General features: G+C 44.1%; 1 protein-coding gene across 1 annotated transcript in view; it reads right to left on the bottom strand.

Annotated features, from left to right (window-relative positions):
• LOC109869711 (signal peptide, CUB and EGF-like domain-containing protein 3) overlaps nt 1-19,243 on the bottom strand; it is a 104,731-nt gene that overhangs the window by 74,540 nt on the left and 10,948 nt on the right. Inside the window, exon 2 of the mRNA XM_031804351.1 lies at nt 4,832-4,954. Within this exon, the coding sequence (XP_031660211.1) occupies nt 4,832-4,954 (123 nt within the window). The remainder of the gene's footprint in view (nt 1-4,831; nt 4,955-19,243) is intronic.

Below are 19,243 nucleotides of genomic sequence, written 5' to 3' on the forward strand. Positions count from 1 at the left end.
GAGGTGAGAGAAAGAGGGAGAGGGATAGGGAGAGACAGAGAGGGAGAGGGAGAGAGAAAAAAAGAAAGCAAAGGACATGAGTAATACTGAGGAGAAGCAGACGTGCAGCTGAACCAACACTCCAGTCAGTGAGCAGCATAAAGATGACAGAGGAGTAGAGTGGCCTGTTGAGGAGGTGGCTGAAGAGGCTCTGATGATGCGCTGGCAGACAGGGAGGCAGGCAGGGAGGTAGATAGGTAGGCAGACAGGGAGGCAGACAGACAGGGAGGTAGATAGGTAGGCAGACAGGGAGGCAGACAGACAGGGAGGTAGATAGGTAGGCCGACAGGCAGGCAGGGAGGCAGATAGGTAGATAGGTAGGCAGACAGGGAGGTATATAGGTAGATAGGTAGGCAGACAGGGAGGTAGATAGGTAGGCAGACAGGGAGGTAGATAGGTAGGCAGACAGGGAGGTAGATAGGTAGGCAGACAGACAGACAGGGAGGTAGATAGGTAGGCAGACAGGGAGTAGATAGGTAGACAGACAGGGAGGTAGATAGGTAGGCAGACAGGGAGGCAGACAGGGAGGTAGATAGGTAGGCCGACAGGCAGGCAGGGAGGCAAATAGGTAGGCGGACAGGCAGACAGGGAGGTAGATAGGTAGGCAGACAGGGAGGTAGATAGGTAGATAGGTAGGCAGACATGGAGGTAGATAGGTAGGGAGACAGGGAGGTAGACAGGGAGATAGACAGGGAGGTAGACAGGGAGGTAGACAGGGAGGGAGTCAGGGAGGTAGACAGGGAGATAGACATGGAGGAAGACAGGGAGGGAGTCAGGGAGGGAGTCAGGGAGGTAGACAGGAGGTAGACAGGGAGGGAGTCAGGGAGGTAGACAGGGAGATAGACAGGGAGGTAGACAGGGAGGCAGACAGGGAGGTAGGCAGACAGGCAGGCAGGGAGGTAGACAGGGAGGTAGCCGGGAAGGTAGACAGGGAGATAGACAGGGAGGGAGTCAGGGAGATAGACAGGGAGTTAGACAGGGAGGGAGTCAGGGAGAAAAGACAGGGAGGTAGACAGGGAGGGAGTCAGGCAGAGTTGGAGATGCATCCCATCTTTTATTTTCTGACCCATTTAGGGCCAATGATCTGGGTGGTTCTGCTCATCTTTGTAGCTGCCTGGTACAGATGCCTCAGTGCTTGATTTGACTCGACAGCAATGGGCTGAGCCTGGACCAGTGCACTCTCTCTCTAACTCCCAGAGCTTCCTGCCACCACAAGTTTCTGCTGCTCTATCCCACAATTTCACACAGGAGACACACTAATGCCAGTCTCACTCTCATCTACCCCGGGCTAAGAGAATCTCATCCCCTCAACGAGAGGAGGCTTCCTCCCTCTTGGTCACAACACTGACGTTTCTCAAGATCAACATGATTCTATCCAACACCATTGTTCAGTCTGTTCAGTATTCAGTCTGTTACAGACCTATTTGACTCATTCACATTGAATGGAGCAGCATCAAATTCCTATCAAACAGGGGGATTTACTCCATGGATTTACCAGTGAGATAAAAACAAAGTACTGTTCTAGGGGTTTAAAATAAAGAAAGATCAAGAAAGAGAAGGAGAGACAATAAGAGCGAGAGAGAAAGAAAGTGAGAGAAGGGGGAGAGAGGGGAGAGAGAGAAAGATATATATATATATATATATTTATATATATATATATATATAGAGAGAGAGAGAGAGAGGAGAGAGAGAGAGAGAGAGAGAGAAAGAGAGAGAGAGGTTTCTGTAATGACTTGGACAGGGGACTTTGCTAACAGGCACTGACGCATGATGCTGCAGTGCAGTGGTTCCCATGCTGATGGACTAGAAGATTGAGTGGATTGAATGGTTCTGAACCAGCCTGTCATGTTCCCTGTTCCCTGCTCTCCCAGACAACCTCCTTGGCATCTTCAGACAGAGATTGTGCCACTGCCAAGGTGTGTGTGCCAGCCTGCCAACGAGTGTCTAAGAGCAGCACGTCACCTGAGACCACACTAAGGACCAAAGTTCCCTCCACACACCATGAGTCATGACTCATCAGCAATAGAGGAACAAGTATCACGTTTAGAACTAGTACATCAATATGTATTATTATCCTGTCTCTCTATCATTGTTTATTTATCTCCTCTTTCTGTCAGCAGGACTCCGAGGACCTCTATTAGCAGGGTAAAAACACTGGCTGTCTTTACGTATACATGCTTCTATATTTCCATCCAATTCTAATGTTGAATACAGAATGCTCAACCTTAGTGTTATTGTATGGGTACACCTTCAGAGACATAGGCAAAAACATACAGTATAATTAAGCAATAAGGCATAAGGGGAGTGGTATATGGCCAATATACCACGGCTAAGGGCAGTTCTTATGCACGACGCATCACAGAGTGCCTGGACACAGCCCTTAGCCGTTGTATACTGGCCATATATCACAAACCCCCCATGGTGCCTTTTCCCTATTATAAACTGGTTACCAACGTAATTAGAGCACTAAATGCATTTTTTTAAATATCATACCAGTGGTATACGGCCTGATATACCACGGCTGTCAGCCAATCAGCATTCAGGGCTCCAACCAACGAGTTTATAAAATGCAGTGCAGTATATCCAAGCATCACCTTCAGGATGCTCTGGGCTGTGTGTGTGGGTGCACCTGGCCTATTTGTAGTGTGAGTATATGAGAGTGTGTGTATGAGAAACAGAGAAAAGGAGCGTCTGGCATGTGAGGGAGTCAGTCATTAAAATTATATTGTTTCCGCATCATTACGATCATAATGAGGCCTCTGCTGATGATAATCCCTGTATCGTATGAGGGAAAACATTTTGCCTTTCCCCTCCAAGACAGACTCCTCATCCAGTTCCTGACGTGGGATATAGAGTAGCTGATAGACAGAGATATCAGCTAGCTGGACTGGGTGCTACATTTTGAATTAGGACTCTACACACACACTCACACATACTACACCGACTCTCCAACACACACATACACACACACACTCGTACACTACATACGCTCACAAACACAAAATACACACACACATGCATATTGATGCCACACACACACACACACACACACACACACATAGAAACACTTTCACATCTTGATTTCCTAGTCACTTTTACAACCTACCTACATGCACATACTACCTCAACTACCTGAAGTACCTCGTACCCCTGCACATTGACGTGGTACTGGTACTCTTTGTGTATAGCCTCGTTAATGTTATTTTATTGAGTTACTTGTTTAAAAACCAATGTGCTAAAGTTTCTTACTTTTGAACTCTGCATTGTTTGGAAAGGGCTTGTAAGTAAGCATTTCATGGTAAAGTCTACACCTGTTGTATTCAGCGCACGTGACAAATACATTTGATCTGATTTGAGTAATCCTCTAGTGTGTACGGTTTCAGAATGAACTGAAAAGCAACTCAGGAAGAGTATATTTGTACAGCTATCCTAATATCTCCATTTCCACACTTCTTCTTCCACAATCACAAGGCAAATGTTATGATAGCAAAGGCTGTAATTCCACCTCAGCATATACAAGCGGCTGAACCCATTGGCCCATGTTTTGCCAGGGTTTAAAGGTGTTTGTTTCGGTAACACCAGATCTACACCACTACAGTATCACATCTACTGCACTGCGTTTGAATGTGTTTGAAACATACACTTGTTCAATTTGATCAGGTTTGTTGCCCTTAGCAGAAAACAGCAGTTTTTTTTTGCATTGCCTTCTACCTTCTATGATTTATTCACCACAGCCAGTATAGGGGAGACAGGCAGCTCATGGCCATCAACTATACTTCCAGTATGGTGTTTATCGGCCTTGAGGAGTCTATGCAGACATACTGCTGATGAAGAGAGAGAGGCGCAGACTCTTTCAGGTATCAGAGCTCTACTCTCTCCTCAGATTTTCAAGTGGGCACTTTTTTTATTATTTTTTATTTAAAAGCAAACTTTTATAACCTGAAGGCAAACAGCCATGAAAAACACAATCAAATACATTTTAGAATAATCTTAGGAGTGGGTGGGGGGGTGGGGGGGTGGGTTGACATTGTGAAATATGTTTTTGCAGTAATACTAATAAAAACGTGGGGAAAGAACGATCCAGAGGCTTTGAACACTCCCTACTACAAAAACAGGGTTGTGTCTGACAGGCTATAGACAGTCACGGGCAGCCCTGGGCTGTGGAAACATCCCTGACTTCTTGGCAGACAGAAGCCTCTGATTGCTTTTTCATCCCACTATCTTAACTCTTTTCTCTAACATGTGCACGAAATGTACAGCTTCATTTAATCTTTGACACAAAAGAGCAGTCGGCTGCACCTGTCTTTTTCTCTCTGTCCTTTTACGCAACGTGTCGATCCTCTCTCTTCAGGCGAGTCCGGGGTTTAAAGATGGAATCTGCATTAGGGGAAAAGGCGCCACTGTCCGCCCCCAGCACTTTTGTTATTGTTTTTGTGTTGTTGACGAAACAGAGGTGAGGTGCTTCAAGCAGTGTGGTAAAACATATTCTGCTGTTCTATTGGGAACTGCAATGATGTCAGAGGGGAAAACCGTGTTGTTTGCATCAGCTTCTTTGTTTTGGAATATCCCAAAGGGAAGAAGCAGTTTCCCCATGAAGGATTCCAGCATTAAAGTTTTAAAGCCAATAAGACATGTAAAGCATACAATTGTGTATATGTGTGTATATGTGTGTATATGTGTGTGTGTGTGTGTGTGTGTGTGTGTGTGTGTGTGTGTGTGTGTGTGTGTGTGTGTGTGTGTGTGTGTGTGTGTGTGTGTGTGTGTGTGTGTGTGTGTGTGTCTGACACCTTACCTTCGCAGTGCTTGCCATCCCCCTTGTAGCCTGACTTGCAGATACATTTGTATGACTTGAGTGTATTCTGGCAGATGGCATCGATGCTGCAGTTGTCAATTTGCTCTGCACACTCATCCACATCTGACAGAGAGGGAGAGATGGAGGGAACAGTGACATCTAAGGACAATAACTACAAACAATGTTTCATATCCCCAAGTGGCTAATGTACTGTACATTAGGGGAGGAGGGTCAATCATCCATCTGACAAGGTATTCACTATAGGATGTTTACTGTGGATACACAACCCCTGTAAAGTACCTGTTCAGACAGATGGGCAACCATGAGAATACAAGCAGTCACTCTTGATAAAGACAAAACAACTCAGCTCAGTAAACCCTGCTACACTGTGGTATGTTTGACAGCTTAATAGTTCTCCGAAACCCTTGTACAAATAAACAGTTCATTCATGTGTTTTTGAAGAACCGATTGCTTCATAACAATAAACAAGTAGTTGAGTAATTACTATAATGTGTAAATAAACAGTCTATCATTGATTGACCTGTGATGAACCTCTGTTTGACTGCCTGCTGGCTTGGACAATCTGTACCTCTGATACGCGGGTCAAGAAGTGGAGTAAAAAGAAAATGTTTTCATGGGATGGTAGGATAGATAGCCCTCTGCCATGGTCATGGACCAGAGTTAGAGGGAAGGATGAAGTCCAAAAATGTATAATCAGGGATGTGATCAAGAAATCATATAAACTCAGGAAAAATAGGATATTAGTTTGAGATCAATTTCAATATTTTATGAATAAAGGATCATGTAAAAATCCCAATCTTTGATCAAATATTTGCATAAACGTGAAATGATGGGCTTGATTAAAACAGGGAACTGGGGAGTGAAGTGGGGGCAGAGTGGGTTCTATGGTCCCCTCCTCTCTAATCCCACCTGATCCCGGTTAACCAGCCCAGGTGTTTGGGATTACCCCCGCTCGCAGGGGGGAAAAGCTTAACAAGGTTTACACAGCTTCCAATATCGACCCTTATCACAAGTCCTCTCTCTGCAGGGGCCCGGAGGACTGGTCCCAGGGGTACACGGCCTGCAATCTGAGACCTGTTAGTTTAGCATCTACCTTGGGAGCCATAGGCCATCACTTCCATGGACCTGACCAGAGAGGACAATGACATTAAAAACCCATGCTGTTCTTTGGAGAGGTCAGGTCTCAATAATCCTTGGAGAAGCTTTTCTTTGTTTCTATTCAAGGGAATGTCTGTAGGGCCAACTACACACACGTTTGACCTTTTGAGGTTGAATTAGAAAATAATGTTTTCATCTGGCTCTATTTAATCTGTATCACAGAGGTTCAGCATTTACATATTGAAATGTAAAGGCTCAATCGGGAATGACCTTTCAATTTATGTTGCGCAACCTGTAAATCTGTCCCCATCCCAAGCCATGTTGACTACAGGAGTTTAGTAGATGACTTTTCTCAGTCTCACACAAGCATTTGCAATACCAGAAGTCCCAAAGGCTCAAAGTAGTTAATTTCTCCATATTGATTTATATGAAGTGGTAACAATGGGAATCCTCAGGGATAGAAACACAAGCGGGATCTTTTCTCTTCACTGATTATCCTCGAGGATGAATAGGACAGCGTTCCTTTGGTCATGGGGCAAGCAACATTCCACAGAAAAACAGATTCATCTTTTAGTCAGGTTAACGGATTCTAAGGCTCTATGGTGATTAATATTCATTAAAAACTACAACTAAAGAATCTCACATGTCCACTTTAGCCTACATTAATGCTCCTATCCGGGTCATCAACTCCAGATCATTTACAATTAACTGTTTGGAAGAGGTGCACTTGGTTTTACTGCTAAATATTGTCTTTCACAGAAACATTGTTGTAAAGAATATCGAGTTACGACTCAGACAAGATGCAATACAACACTTTACACAAGATAAACTGTGGCATTATGCTTTGAAAAATCAAGCATTTATTTAAGACCTGCAAATGATTGAAATGTGTTCCAGGAAAAAGAATAGGTATTTTCTCACCTTCTCCAGTTTCTTTGACTTTATAAACCATAACAATGGTTGTATAATACTATTAAAATCAAAAATCTAGAACACAACTTCACTGAGCAGTGGCACTGTTCTCAATTTTCTATTTGTTCTTGTATCGCCAATCTTACAGCCAGTGCCAGCAGAGATCAACCTCCTCAACTGTAGATGTAACAGCAGACCCAACCATCACAAGCAAGCACTCCACTCACAACGCACAAGAGTATGTAAGGAACTAACTTTTAAGCCAAGCCTACACAAACTAATCTTTTGACTACATTGGCTGAAGCCAAGCTCAACATTTCAACAAGCACTGCCATACTTTATACAGCCTTGTATATTTCCCCAGATCTGGACAACAACATTCACTAACACTGAACCTACCTCTCGTTAACACTAAAGAACAGAGCAAAGCTCAGTGTTCGCTGTGTAAGACCAAGGCTCTCCAACTTCAACATCTCTGCAATGCACATGATATGCTACAATTATATAGCATTATATAGGAGAGTGCTTTCAGTTTGATAAACCCCTATAACTAATTCATTTCTAACTAGCATGGACCGAGCACAACTCTGCAAGTGCTGAGTGTTCTTGAAGACGACAGCAATGTGTGTCCCCTCATTAGCCAAACAATAGAGGGGAAAGTGGGTAATTATGCCAACACTTTGTCTTTAAGAAATAATTCTGAACTTTGAGAAGAGCTTAATCAAGAACTCTTCATGAGCTGTCAGCTTAGGTCAGGGAACAAAAATATAAAATTGAGTAAGAGATTTCTTTCTTTAATCTCTTGAGTTCATCTCTCGTTTACAGAAACGGACATTTTTTTAACGGCTCACGAAGACGGCCAGTTATTCACTCACTCAAACTTCAGGAGTAGTTCAATGAAGTGGCCCTTTGAACAAAATAGAGTCTTGGCCATGTAAAAAGAACACGTCAGATGGCGTGTTGGTGGTTTAAATAAAAAGGCACCCGTCTGGGGAATGGGGTGCATTCCCTCCAACACATGCACAACAAAAGCTGAAAATATGCTGGATCTGTTACAAATAGAAAAGGCCTTTGCTGTAAAAATAAACATGTCAGAATCAATAGGTCCTACGGTACAGTCCCGAGGACATTCCTCTGAACACTTCAGAGACAAAGTTGCTGAATGTGTTCAGTAACGCTGCCCTCCTAATTGACTCATGCAACACATGAAAAGCTTTGCTTTTTCAGGCTGTACGCGTATGCACCTTTTTTTCTTTGGCACTGATGTATCACAGTTGTTGGGAACAAGTTTAGGCAGCAGAGGTTGAATGCCGTGGTTTGAGACAGGGATGAATAAACAAAGTCAAAACAACCAAAACGATAAAACGTGGCTGTAGTTCTGTGCATGTAGACGTGAAGTTTAGAGTTTAGGAGCTCAGAATGACATACTGTATGTAATGTAATGTACGCTAGTTACCCTTTCTGCTCAACGCTTTGGTTGAACCCGCGGTTGGATGTCCTAGGAAGAAGTAGGTCAGTGCACTTTGTCTGAGCAGTAGCCCTGTAACGGGGCACATCATTCAAAGTCTCTTCCTTTCATAACTGGGCCGGGATAGTTGGCTGCTCTTAATACCACATGAAGTGAAATAAGAGCATGTCATGCACTAAGCCCTGGTTTATCAAACCCAAATCGAAAAGAGCTGCTGTGTCTCCAGGGTTTTGCTATCGTCAGCCTGTACGACGCTGTGACAGCGCATGCTCTATTCTTATCTAAAGTTCCAGAGGGGGGGGGGGCTAATTTATAGCTAATTTAGCTAATTTATATAATCAAGTTGATTAGTACCTTGGTTTAACAAAGACCTGCAGACAAATGTGGTGCCATCCTCAGCATCATAGTACTCAGATATAAGTAAAATATTTGTTTCTGATATTGAGAGAAGAACAACCGTACAACTCTCTGAGTCCACTGCTGTGCATCCATGTTCCAATGCACCCCCAACATGCGAGCCAGAGAGGCTGCTAGGCCAGGGCTGTTGGCCATGGAGGTGAGACGTTGACAGACCCTGCTGAAAGAAAAACAACATAGACCAGCTTAAATTTCAAGTTGGTCCTTGCTGGTCTATGCTGGTCAGTGCTGATCGGATGATGGTCAAGCTGGTCTGACCAGCATGGTCTAGCTGTTCAAGCTGGTCTGACCAGCATGGGGGTTCCCAAACTTTTTCACTCGAGGCCCGCCTTCCAGCATTGGGGAACATCCCGCGCCCCCCCCTGCACACAGCAAAAGGATGGTCACCATTGTTCAAAATACACCGAAGGCTAGTCACCAGCAAAAACATCGCAAAGGCTGGTCACCAGCAAAACGAGCACTGGTGACCAGCATGACTAGCCTATGCTGGTCTATGCAGATTTTTTCAGCGGGGGGGTACTTTTTCCTTCTTTTTTATGGGCAGGTCCAGGGATAAGCGGTGTATTTAGCTGGGCCGGTCGGGAATAGGGCTGAGGGGAGAGTGAGTGTGTGGGAGACTTGCTGGACCCAAGGTGTACAGTTCAAACACAGGGCAATGTTTACTTTGTGTGTTGAGACCCTCACTGTTTGCTCAAGCCCCCCAGACCGCCCCCTGCCCTGTCCCGGCCCATCCCTCTTCCTCCCCCTACCACAGAAATAGAGTGAATAACGCTGGGACACCCTATAGGGTAGACCAGAACAGAACGGCATGCTAGGACTAAGGCAGTGGTATTCAAAGTCGGGGTCGCGACCCGGAACTGCAGCGGGGTCGTTTAAAAAAATATATAATTCAACATTTCGGAACAAAAAGAGTACAGATTATTGTATGGGACAATGTACAAATGTTTTTGATAAAGATCATTAGAAAAAATACAATTTTATTGAGTAAATATATTTATTGGTGTCTTTTCACTTTGATAAGATATGAAAATGTAATGAATTTAAGGCTATTTGTATATGTAAAAATCTTTTAAAAAATGGGGTCCCCAGAAATCCTAGTGGAATAAATGGGGTCCCAGTGGAAAAGGTTTGAATACCACTGGACTAAGACAAACAGAACAGTGATGTGGCCAGGCCAGGGTTGTTGTGGCTCATCAATGCTAAACTAAATAGATTTTTATCAGTCCAACAGGAATGTCAAGAGTCTGAGACAGAAATGAGTAATCCCAAATCCAGACAAGAATGCAGATCATTTTTGAGTCATACAGTTATAGACTAACAGACATAATAGTTTGAGATAAACTTACAATAAACAGGATGGCCAGTCCATCATCGCTCTTAACAACAACAACAAAAGAATATCAGTGGTTGTATTGATGGAGCTTCGGGGGCCAACACCATCAGTACATCAACAAGACCTCTGAGCTGCACTAGCAGTTGACCCTTGACCCCTGATGAGAGAGGAGGAGAAGAAGCAGGGGTCAGGTCTACAAAAAGCTGCTAGCCTTGCCTTCCTTCATGGAGCTAGGCAGCGGAAGTGGAGGGTGAAGAGGAGGGGAGGGTGTGTGTGAGCCATGGCAGAATGTCACAGCCCATCACAACACACAGCTCATAGCAGCTCACAGAACACAGCTCATAGCAGTTCACAGCACACAGCTCATAGCAGCTCACAGCACACAGTGCACGTCTCATGGGTTATTAGGCCGACTAGGGCAGGAGACTGGTGGTCCAAAAAAGGGTTTGATGAAATGCAGACGTCAACATTAGTGCAAATTTTAGCATCCTCCCCCTGCCCCCACCCAAATCCTCCCCAGCTAATGAAGGGACACACTGTTTGAAGTTCGGCAAAGCTTTTAAATGTTGTGAATAAAAATATAAACTGCTTCCATTTGGGCTATTTACACTCATCCTTCACACACTCTAAATGTTTAGGAATCATGACCACTGACTTGATCCTGGTCTTCTAAAAACAATGACACCAACTTCAAACCTGGCTGGACTCCTCCCTAGCTGGGTCCACCGACCATGCAGTGAGAGTCTACTGTAGATGGATCTTACTGTATGGTATAAAAACCAAATGGAACAAAACAGAAAGAACAAAACAAATTGTTCAAAATGTAAAGTAAATAAGAGCTGCAGAAGCAACTATAAAGTTATGATTCAGTGACAGTTACGGTAAGTCTTGTATACCACAGTCAATAACACCTAGCACTGTGTGTAGGTGGTAGTTGCTGATACATTATCACTGTGTGTAGGTGGTAGTTGCTGATACATTAGCACTGTGTGTAGGTGGTAGTTGCTGATACATTAGCACTGTGTGTAGGTGGTAATTGCTGATATATTTGAAATCACCACCTCTGTAGGTAGATTTTATTTTTTGAAACCTTTTATAAATAGAATCCACTTTGGATCAATGGGCTGTGGGAGGTTGTGTAAGTCCCCTTCATAACATTAGCTAAAACCCCAAAAGCCCAAAATCAAATAACAGCAGAAGGGCTTTTATGAAGATTTCAAATGTAAGCTTTTCTATAACAGAGACGCAGTGACAATCTAATCATGGGACCTGGATGAGTCAGAGAGTGAGTAGGTACCATTGAAATAGAATCTCATCCTTTGGTACTGTAGGTAGATTATGTGAGCAAATTTGCCAGACCCCACCTCTTCCTCCTTCCTCCTTAACCAGCAGCATGCTACCTTGCATCCCACTGATGGCTTGCTTCTGAAGCTAACCAGGGTTGGTCCTGGATCGGAGACCAGATGCTGCTGGAAGTATTGTTGGATGGCCAGTAGGAGGCCCTCTTTCCTCTGATCTAAAACAAATATCCCAATGACCCAGGGATGTGATTGGGGACATGACCCTGTGTAGGGGGGATGTTAAATGGGTGTCCTGACTTTCTGTGGTCACTAAAGATCCCATGGCACTTATCGTAAGAGTAGGGGTGTTAACCCTGGTGTCCTGGCTAAATTGCCAATCTGCCCTTCATACCATCACGGTCACCTAATCTTCCCCAGTTTACAATTGGCTCAATCATTCCCCCCTCCTGTCCCCTATATCTATTCCCCAGGTTGTTGCTGTAAATGAGAATGTGTTCTCAGTCAACTTACCTGGTAAAATAAGGATAAAATTTAAAAAATCAACATCTGGCTTAGGAAGTATCTTCCAACTGTAACCCTAGAATAGAGTAGAGAAGAGTACTCCCCTGGCCAGGTCTCATCTGGCATTAGAGCTCTCCTCCTTGTCTCACTTCAAACAGTAGGACAGGTGCCCATCTCTAGCTACAATTCTACTGGGTCCACAGTAGACAGTAAATTAGGCTGTGTAGCAGGGTTGGGGTCAATTCTTAATTGAGTTGAGAATTTGTCTTAAATTCCAATTCAAATCTTGAATTTGAATGGAATTGGCCACACCCGTAGGAAGTAGAATTTGTAATCGATTTGAAGTAAAGAATGTAGAATTTAATTCAGTGGAATTCTTAGAAATTCAAATGGATAATTGATTCCATAAATCATTATGCATATGTGTCACGTTCTGACCTTTATTTCCTTTGTTTTGTCTTTATTTAGTATGGTCAGGGCGTGAGTTGGGGTGGGCAGTCTATGTGTGTTTTTCTATGTTGGGGTTTTGAGTTCAGCCTAGTATGGTTCTCAATGAGGCAGGTGTCGTTAGTTGTCTCTGATTGAGAATCATACTTAGGTAGCCTGGGTTTCACTTTTGAGTTGTGGGTGTTTGTTTTCCGTGTGTGTGTTTGTTGCCACACAGTACTGTTTCGGTTTCGTTCACGTTTATTGTTTTGTATTTCATAGTGTTCAGTTTATATCTTAAAATAAACGTTATGGACACTTACCACGCTGCACATTGGTCCTCCGATCCTTCTCACTTCTCCTCCTCAGAGGAGGAATGCCGTTACAATATGTTTATTTTGGTCATCATGTATGGTTACCAACAATCTAAATTCTAAAACAATGAAGTATAGTGGTCTGGAAATATTGTTACCATTTTCTAGGTTGTTAATAATGATTAATGATTCTTACACTTAAATATTAAACAAAAAATATATATCTCAGAATGTAATAGATCAAACACTCACAGAACAACCTAACATCTCATGACAAAAATAAAAAACAAAAATACTGTTTGACATCGTTGAGTTATAATCAAGCTAATATTTCAAATAGTATCTGTATTCTTTAGTGTAAGGTGGCAGATGCTTTTGGCACAATATTTGCCAAAGGAATGAGACTCATATCTTTGTCTCAGTTGAATGTCAATGAATTGGTATGAATTCAATTCTACTTCCTTTTTCCTTCTACTTCCTGTGGGGTGTGGCCAATTCAAATGTTAATTTCAATTAATGGTTTGAATTGAATTAAATTCCAAAATAACCCCAAGATGATGCTCACAAGAGAGCATGTTGACTCATCACTTGGATGTTACATTGTGACATGCAGGGCAACTCAAGCTCATGTTAAGGGCTGCAGGTACTGGTTGAGAGCATTGATCCTGTAAACAAAAGGTTGCTGGTTTGAATTCTTGAGTCCGACTAGGTGAAAAATCTGTCGATATGTCCTTAAGCAAGGCATTTAACCCTAATTACTCCTGGCTGTCGCTCTGGATAACAGTGCCTGCTTAATGACTGCAATGTAAATGTAAATGTTATACTAGAACAGTATAGCTCTGTGAGTGCATTAATGCCTGGGAGTGCATTAATGTGTGCCTCTCAATGGAAGAACTAAGTCGGAATAGATATAATGTCCTTGCTCAGCATGTGTTGCTTAGAGACATCAGTGCTTGGAGATGCATTGAGAGAACATTCTATTTTTACATCTTTGAATGAGAAACTACCCTATAGCTTCAGCTCAACCTTTCTGGACAATGCTCTGTCACTTTGATGGGCTGCATCCGGCGTGTGCTGCACCATGCTGTGCCTATAGAATTAGGATGAATGGTTGTGCCATGGGTGGCCATACTGGTCTATGACTCATAGACCCTTCTATACTGCGGAAAACACGTATTACAGTAATTCATTGACCCATGACACTCTCATTCAGAAAGGCCAGAGTGGAATATTTTTTGTCCATTCTTTGCCACTGCATATATTCTTAGAATATCAGCTGGGCTAGACAATCTGGACCCTCTCTTCTAAAATTATCCGCTGCCATTATTGCAACCCCTATTACCAGTCTGTTCAACCTCGCTTTCATATCGTCCGAGATCTCCAAAGATTGGAAAGCTGACCCCTGTCACCCCCTCTTCAAAGGGGGTGACATTCTAGACCCAAACTGTTATAGACCTACTGTATATCCATCCTGCCCTGCCATTCTAAAGTCTTCGAAAGCCAAGTCAATAAACAGATCACTGACAATTTCGAATCCCACCGTACCTTCTCCGCTGTGCAATACGGTTTCCGAGCTGGTCACGGGTGCACCTCAGCCACGCTCAAGGTACTAAACGACATCGTAACCTCCATCGATAAAAGACAGTACTGTGCAGCCGTCTTCATCAACCTGGCCAAGGCTTTCGAATATGTCAATCACGTATTCTTCAAATCAAATCAAATCAAATCAAATGTATTTGTCACATACACATGGTTAGCAGATGTTAATGCGAGTGTAGCGAAATGCTTGTGCTTCTAGTTCCGACAATGCAGTAATAACGAACAAGTAATCTAACTAACAATTCCAAAAAAAACTACTGTCTTATACACAATGTAAGGGGATAAAGAATATGTACATAAGGATATATGAATGAGTGATGGTACAGAGCAGCATAGGCAAGATACAGTAGATGATATCGAGTACAGTATATACATATGAGATGAGTATGTAAACCAAGTGGCATAGTTAAAGTGGCTAGTGATACATGTATTACATAAGGATGCAGTCGATGATATAGAGTACAGTATCTACGTATGCATATGAGATGAATAATGTAGGGTAAGTAACATTATATAAGGTAGCATTGTTTAAAGTGGCTAGTGATATATTTACATCATTTCCCATCAATTCCCATGATTAAAGTGGCTGGAGTAGAGTCAGTGGCATTGACAGTGTGTTGGCAGTAGCCACTCAATGTTAGTGGTGGCTGTTTAACAGTCTGATGGCCTTGAGATAGAAGCTGTTTTTCAGTCTCTCGGTCCCAGCTTTGATGCACCTGTACTGACCTCGCCTTCTGGATGACAGCGGGGTGAACAGGCAGTGGCTCGGGTGGTTGATGTCCTTGATGATCTTTATGGCCTTCCTGTAGCATCGGGTGGTGTAGGTGTCCTGGAGGGCAGGTAGTTTGCCCCCGGTGATGCGTTGTGCAGACCTCACTACCCTCTGGAGAGCCTTACGGTTGAGGGCGGTGCAGTTGCCATACCAGGCGGTGATACAGCCCGCCAGGATGCTCTCGATTGTGCATCTGTAGAAGTTTGTGAGTGCTTTTGGTGACAAGCCGAATTTCTTCAGCCTCCTGAGGTTGAAGAGGCGCTGCTGCGCCTTCCTCACGATGCTGTCTGTGTGAGTGGACCAATTCAGTTTGTCTGTGATGTGTATGCCGAGGAACTTAAAACTTGCTACCCTCTCCACTACTGTTCCATCGATGTGGATGGGGGGGTGTTCCCTCTGCTGTTTCCTGAAGTCCACAATCATCTCCTTAGTTTTGTTGACGTTGAGTGTGAGGTTATTTTCCTGACACCACACTCCGAGGGCCCTCACCTCCTCCCTGTAGGCCGTCTCGTCGTTGTTGGTAATCAAGCCTACCACTGTTGTGTCATCCGCAAACTTGATGATTGAGTTGGAGGCGTGCGTGGCCACGCAGTCGTGGGTGAACAGGGAGTACAGGAGAGGGCTCAGAACGCACCCTTGTGGGGCCCCAGTGTTGAGGATCAGCGGGGAGGAGATGTTGTTGCCTACCCTCACCACCTGGGGGCGGCCCGTCAGGAAGTCCAGTACCCAGTTGCACAGGGCGGGGTCGAGACCCAGGGTCTCGAGCTTGATGATGAGCTTGGAGGGTACTATGGTGTTGAATGCCGAGCTGTAGTCGATGAACAGCATTCTCACATAGGTATTCCTCTTGTCCAGATGGGTTAGGGCAGTGTGCAGTGTGGTTGAGATTGCATCGTCTGTGGACCTATTTGGGCGGTAAGCAAATTGGAGTGGGTCAAGGGTGTCAGGTAGGGTGGAGGTGATATGGTCCTTGACTAGTCTCTCAAAGCACTTCATGATGACGGATGTGAGTGCTACGGGGCGGTAGTCGTTTAGCTCAGTTACCTTAGCTTTCTTGGGAACAGGAACAATGGTGGCCCTCTTGAAGCATGTGGGAACAGCAGACTGGTATAGGGATTGGTTGAATATGTCCGTAAACACACCGGCCAGCTGGTCTGCGCATGCTCTGAGGGCGCGGCTGGGGATGCCGTCTGGGCCTGCAGCCTTGCGAGGGTTAACACGTTTAAATGTCTTACTCACTTCGGCTGCAGTGAAGGAGAGACCGCATGTTTTCGTTGCAGGCCGTGTCAGTGGCACTGTATTGTCCTCAAAGCGGGCAAAAAAGTTGTTTAGTCTGCCTGGGAGCAAGACATCCTGGTCCGTGACTGGGCTGGGTTTCTTCCTGTAGTCCGTGATTGACTGTAGACCCTGCCACATGCCTCTTGTGTCTGAGCCGTTGAATTGAGATTCTACTTTGTCTCTGTACTGGCGCTTAGCTTGTTTGATAGCCTTGCGGAGGGAATAGCTGCACTGTTTGTATTCAGTCATGTTACCAGACACCTTGCCCTGATTAAAAGCAGTGGTTCGCGCCTTCAGTTCCACACGAATGCTGCCATCAATCCACGGTTTCTGGTTGGGGAATGTTTTAATCGTTGCTATGGGAACGACATCTTCAAAGCACGTTCTAATGAACTCGCACACCGAATCAGCGTATTCGTCAATGTTGTTGGCTGACGCAATACGAAACATCTCCCAGTCCACGTGATGGAAGCAGTCTTGGAGTGTGGAGTCAGCTTGGTCGGACCAGCGTTGGACAGACCTCAGCGTGGGAGCTTCTTGTTTTAGTTTCTGTCTGTAGGCAGGGATCAACAAAATGGAGTCGTGGTCAGCTTTTCCGAAAGGGGGGCGGGGCAGGGCCTTTTATGCGTCGCGGAAGTTAGAGTAACAATGATCCAGGGTCTTTCCACCCCTGGTTGCGCAATCGATATGCTGATAAAATTTAGGGAGTCTTGTTTTCAGATTAGCCTTGTTAAAATCCCCAGCTACAATGAATGCAGCCTCCGGATAAATCGTTTCCAGTTTGCAGAGAGTTAAATAAAGTTCGTTCAGAGCCATCGATGTGTCTGCTTGGGGGGGGATATATACGGCTGTGATTATAATCGAAGAGAATTCTCAGCCAACAGCCTTGGATTCTCAAATGACTGCCTCGCCTGGTTCACCAACTACTTCTCAGACAGAGTTCAGTGTGTCAAATCGGAGGGCCTGTTGTCTGGACCTCTGGCAGTCTCTATGCGGGTACCACAGGGTTCAATTCTCGGGCCGACTCTGTTCTCTGTATATATCAACGATGTCGCTCTTGCTGTGGGTGATTCCCTGATCCACCTCTACGCAGATGACACCATTCTGTATACATCTGGCCCTTCTTTGGACACTGTGTTAACAAACCTCCAAACGAGCTTCAATGCCATTCAACACTCCTTCCGCGGCCTCCAACTGCTCTTAAACGACAGTAAAACTAAATGCATGCTTTTCAACCATTCGCTGCCCGCACCCGCCCGCCCGGCTAGCATCACTACTTAGAATATGTGGACAACTACCAATACCTAGGTGTCTGACTAGACTGTAAACTCTCCTTCCAGACTCATATTAAACATCTCCAATCCAAAATTAAATCTAGAATTGGCTTCCTATTTTGCAACCAAGCCTCCTACACTCACACCGCCAAACATACCCTCGTAAAACTGATTATCCTACCGATCCTCGACTTTGGCGATGTCATCTACAAAATAGCCTCCAACCCTCTACTCTGCAAACTGGATGCAGTCTATCACAGTGCCATACGTTTTGTCACCAAAGCCCCATACACCACCCACCACTGCGACCTGTATGCTCTCGTCGGCTGGCCCTCGCTACATATTCGTCGCCAGACTCACTGGCTCCAGGTCATCTATACGTTTTTGCTAGGTAAAACCTCTGGCTTATCTCAGCTCACTGGTCACGATAACAACACCCACCCATAGCACGCACGCCAGCAGGAATATCTCACTGGTCATCCCCAAAGCCAACACCTCCTTTGGCCACCTTTCCTTACAGTTCTCTGCTGCCAATGACTGGAACGTATTTAAAAAATCGCTAAAGCTGGAAACTTCAATTTCGCTCACTAACTTTAAACATCAGCTATCTGAGCAGCTAACCGATCGCTGCAGCTGTACATAGCCCATCTGTAAATAGCCCATCCAATCTACATACCTCATCCCCATATTGTTTTTATTTACTTTTCTGCTCTTTTGCACACCAGTATTTCTACTTGCACATCATCATCTGCACATCTATCACTCCAGTGTTAATGTGCTTTATTGTAATTACTTCGCTACTATGGCCTATTTATTGCCTTACCTCCTCATGCCATTTGCACACACTGTACATAGACTTTTTTTCTATTGTGTTATTGACTGTACGCTTGTTTATTCCATGTGTAACTCTGTGTTGTTGTTTGTGTAGCACTGCTTTGCTTTATCTTTGCCAGGTCGCAGTTGTAAATAAGAACTTGTTCTCAACTAGCCTACCTGGTTAAATAGAAAAATAAAAAAATATCGCATACATATTTCCTAGAATTTCACATACATGATAACAATGCATCCAACTTGAAGGACACAAGTAATGCATTCACAAGGTTTAAGCACCGTTTCTTCAATCGTGGCATATGTCCTCAACTTACAAACTCTTCATGTTTTCATGGCCTCTAGCTCTATAACATTTCATTTTATATACGAGGAGGGTGGTACTTAATGCTGTTATATACCGAGCTAAATGACATGACACTCTCCCCTGTGCACACAGCAATTACATTCATTGGCGGCTGCTTTAGCAAGATACAGCACCTACTATAAAGAGGGAAACATAGCAATTACAGCAGAAGTGTTAGTCCGATATTTTTAGCTGCTTCCTGTGAAACTATGAGGCATAAAGTGAATGGCTCTCTGTGTGTGAGTGAGATGCAGAGTAGAGCATGGCAGCTCTTATCTGAAATATACAGCTCACGGAGGTAATAGCAGAGGAGTGAAATACTTGTTCTAATGGCATCATAAGAGTGTCATTAGAGACAACCCCTATATGGAAAAATGGTTAATTTTGACATGTTACATTCATTAGATATCTCTGTTTCACAAGAACTGAATTGCACTGGGAGACAGTCCATCTGGCTTCTCCTATAAGAACTCCAACACACTTCAAACTACTAAGGATAAAATAAAAGGTCAATAGAAAAATGG

Source organism: Oncorhynchus kisutch, linkage group LG24 (assembly GCF_002021735.2).
Source record: "Oncorhynchus kisutch isolate 150728-3 linkage group LG24, Okis_V2, whole genome shotgun sequence".
NCBI lineage: Eukaryota > Metazoa > Chordata > Actinopteri > Salmoniformes > Salmonidae > Oncorhynchus > Oncorhynchus kisutch.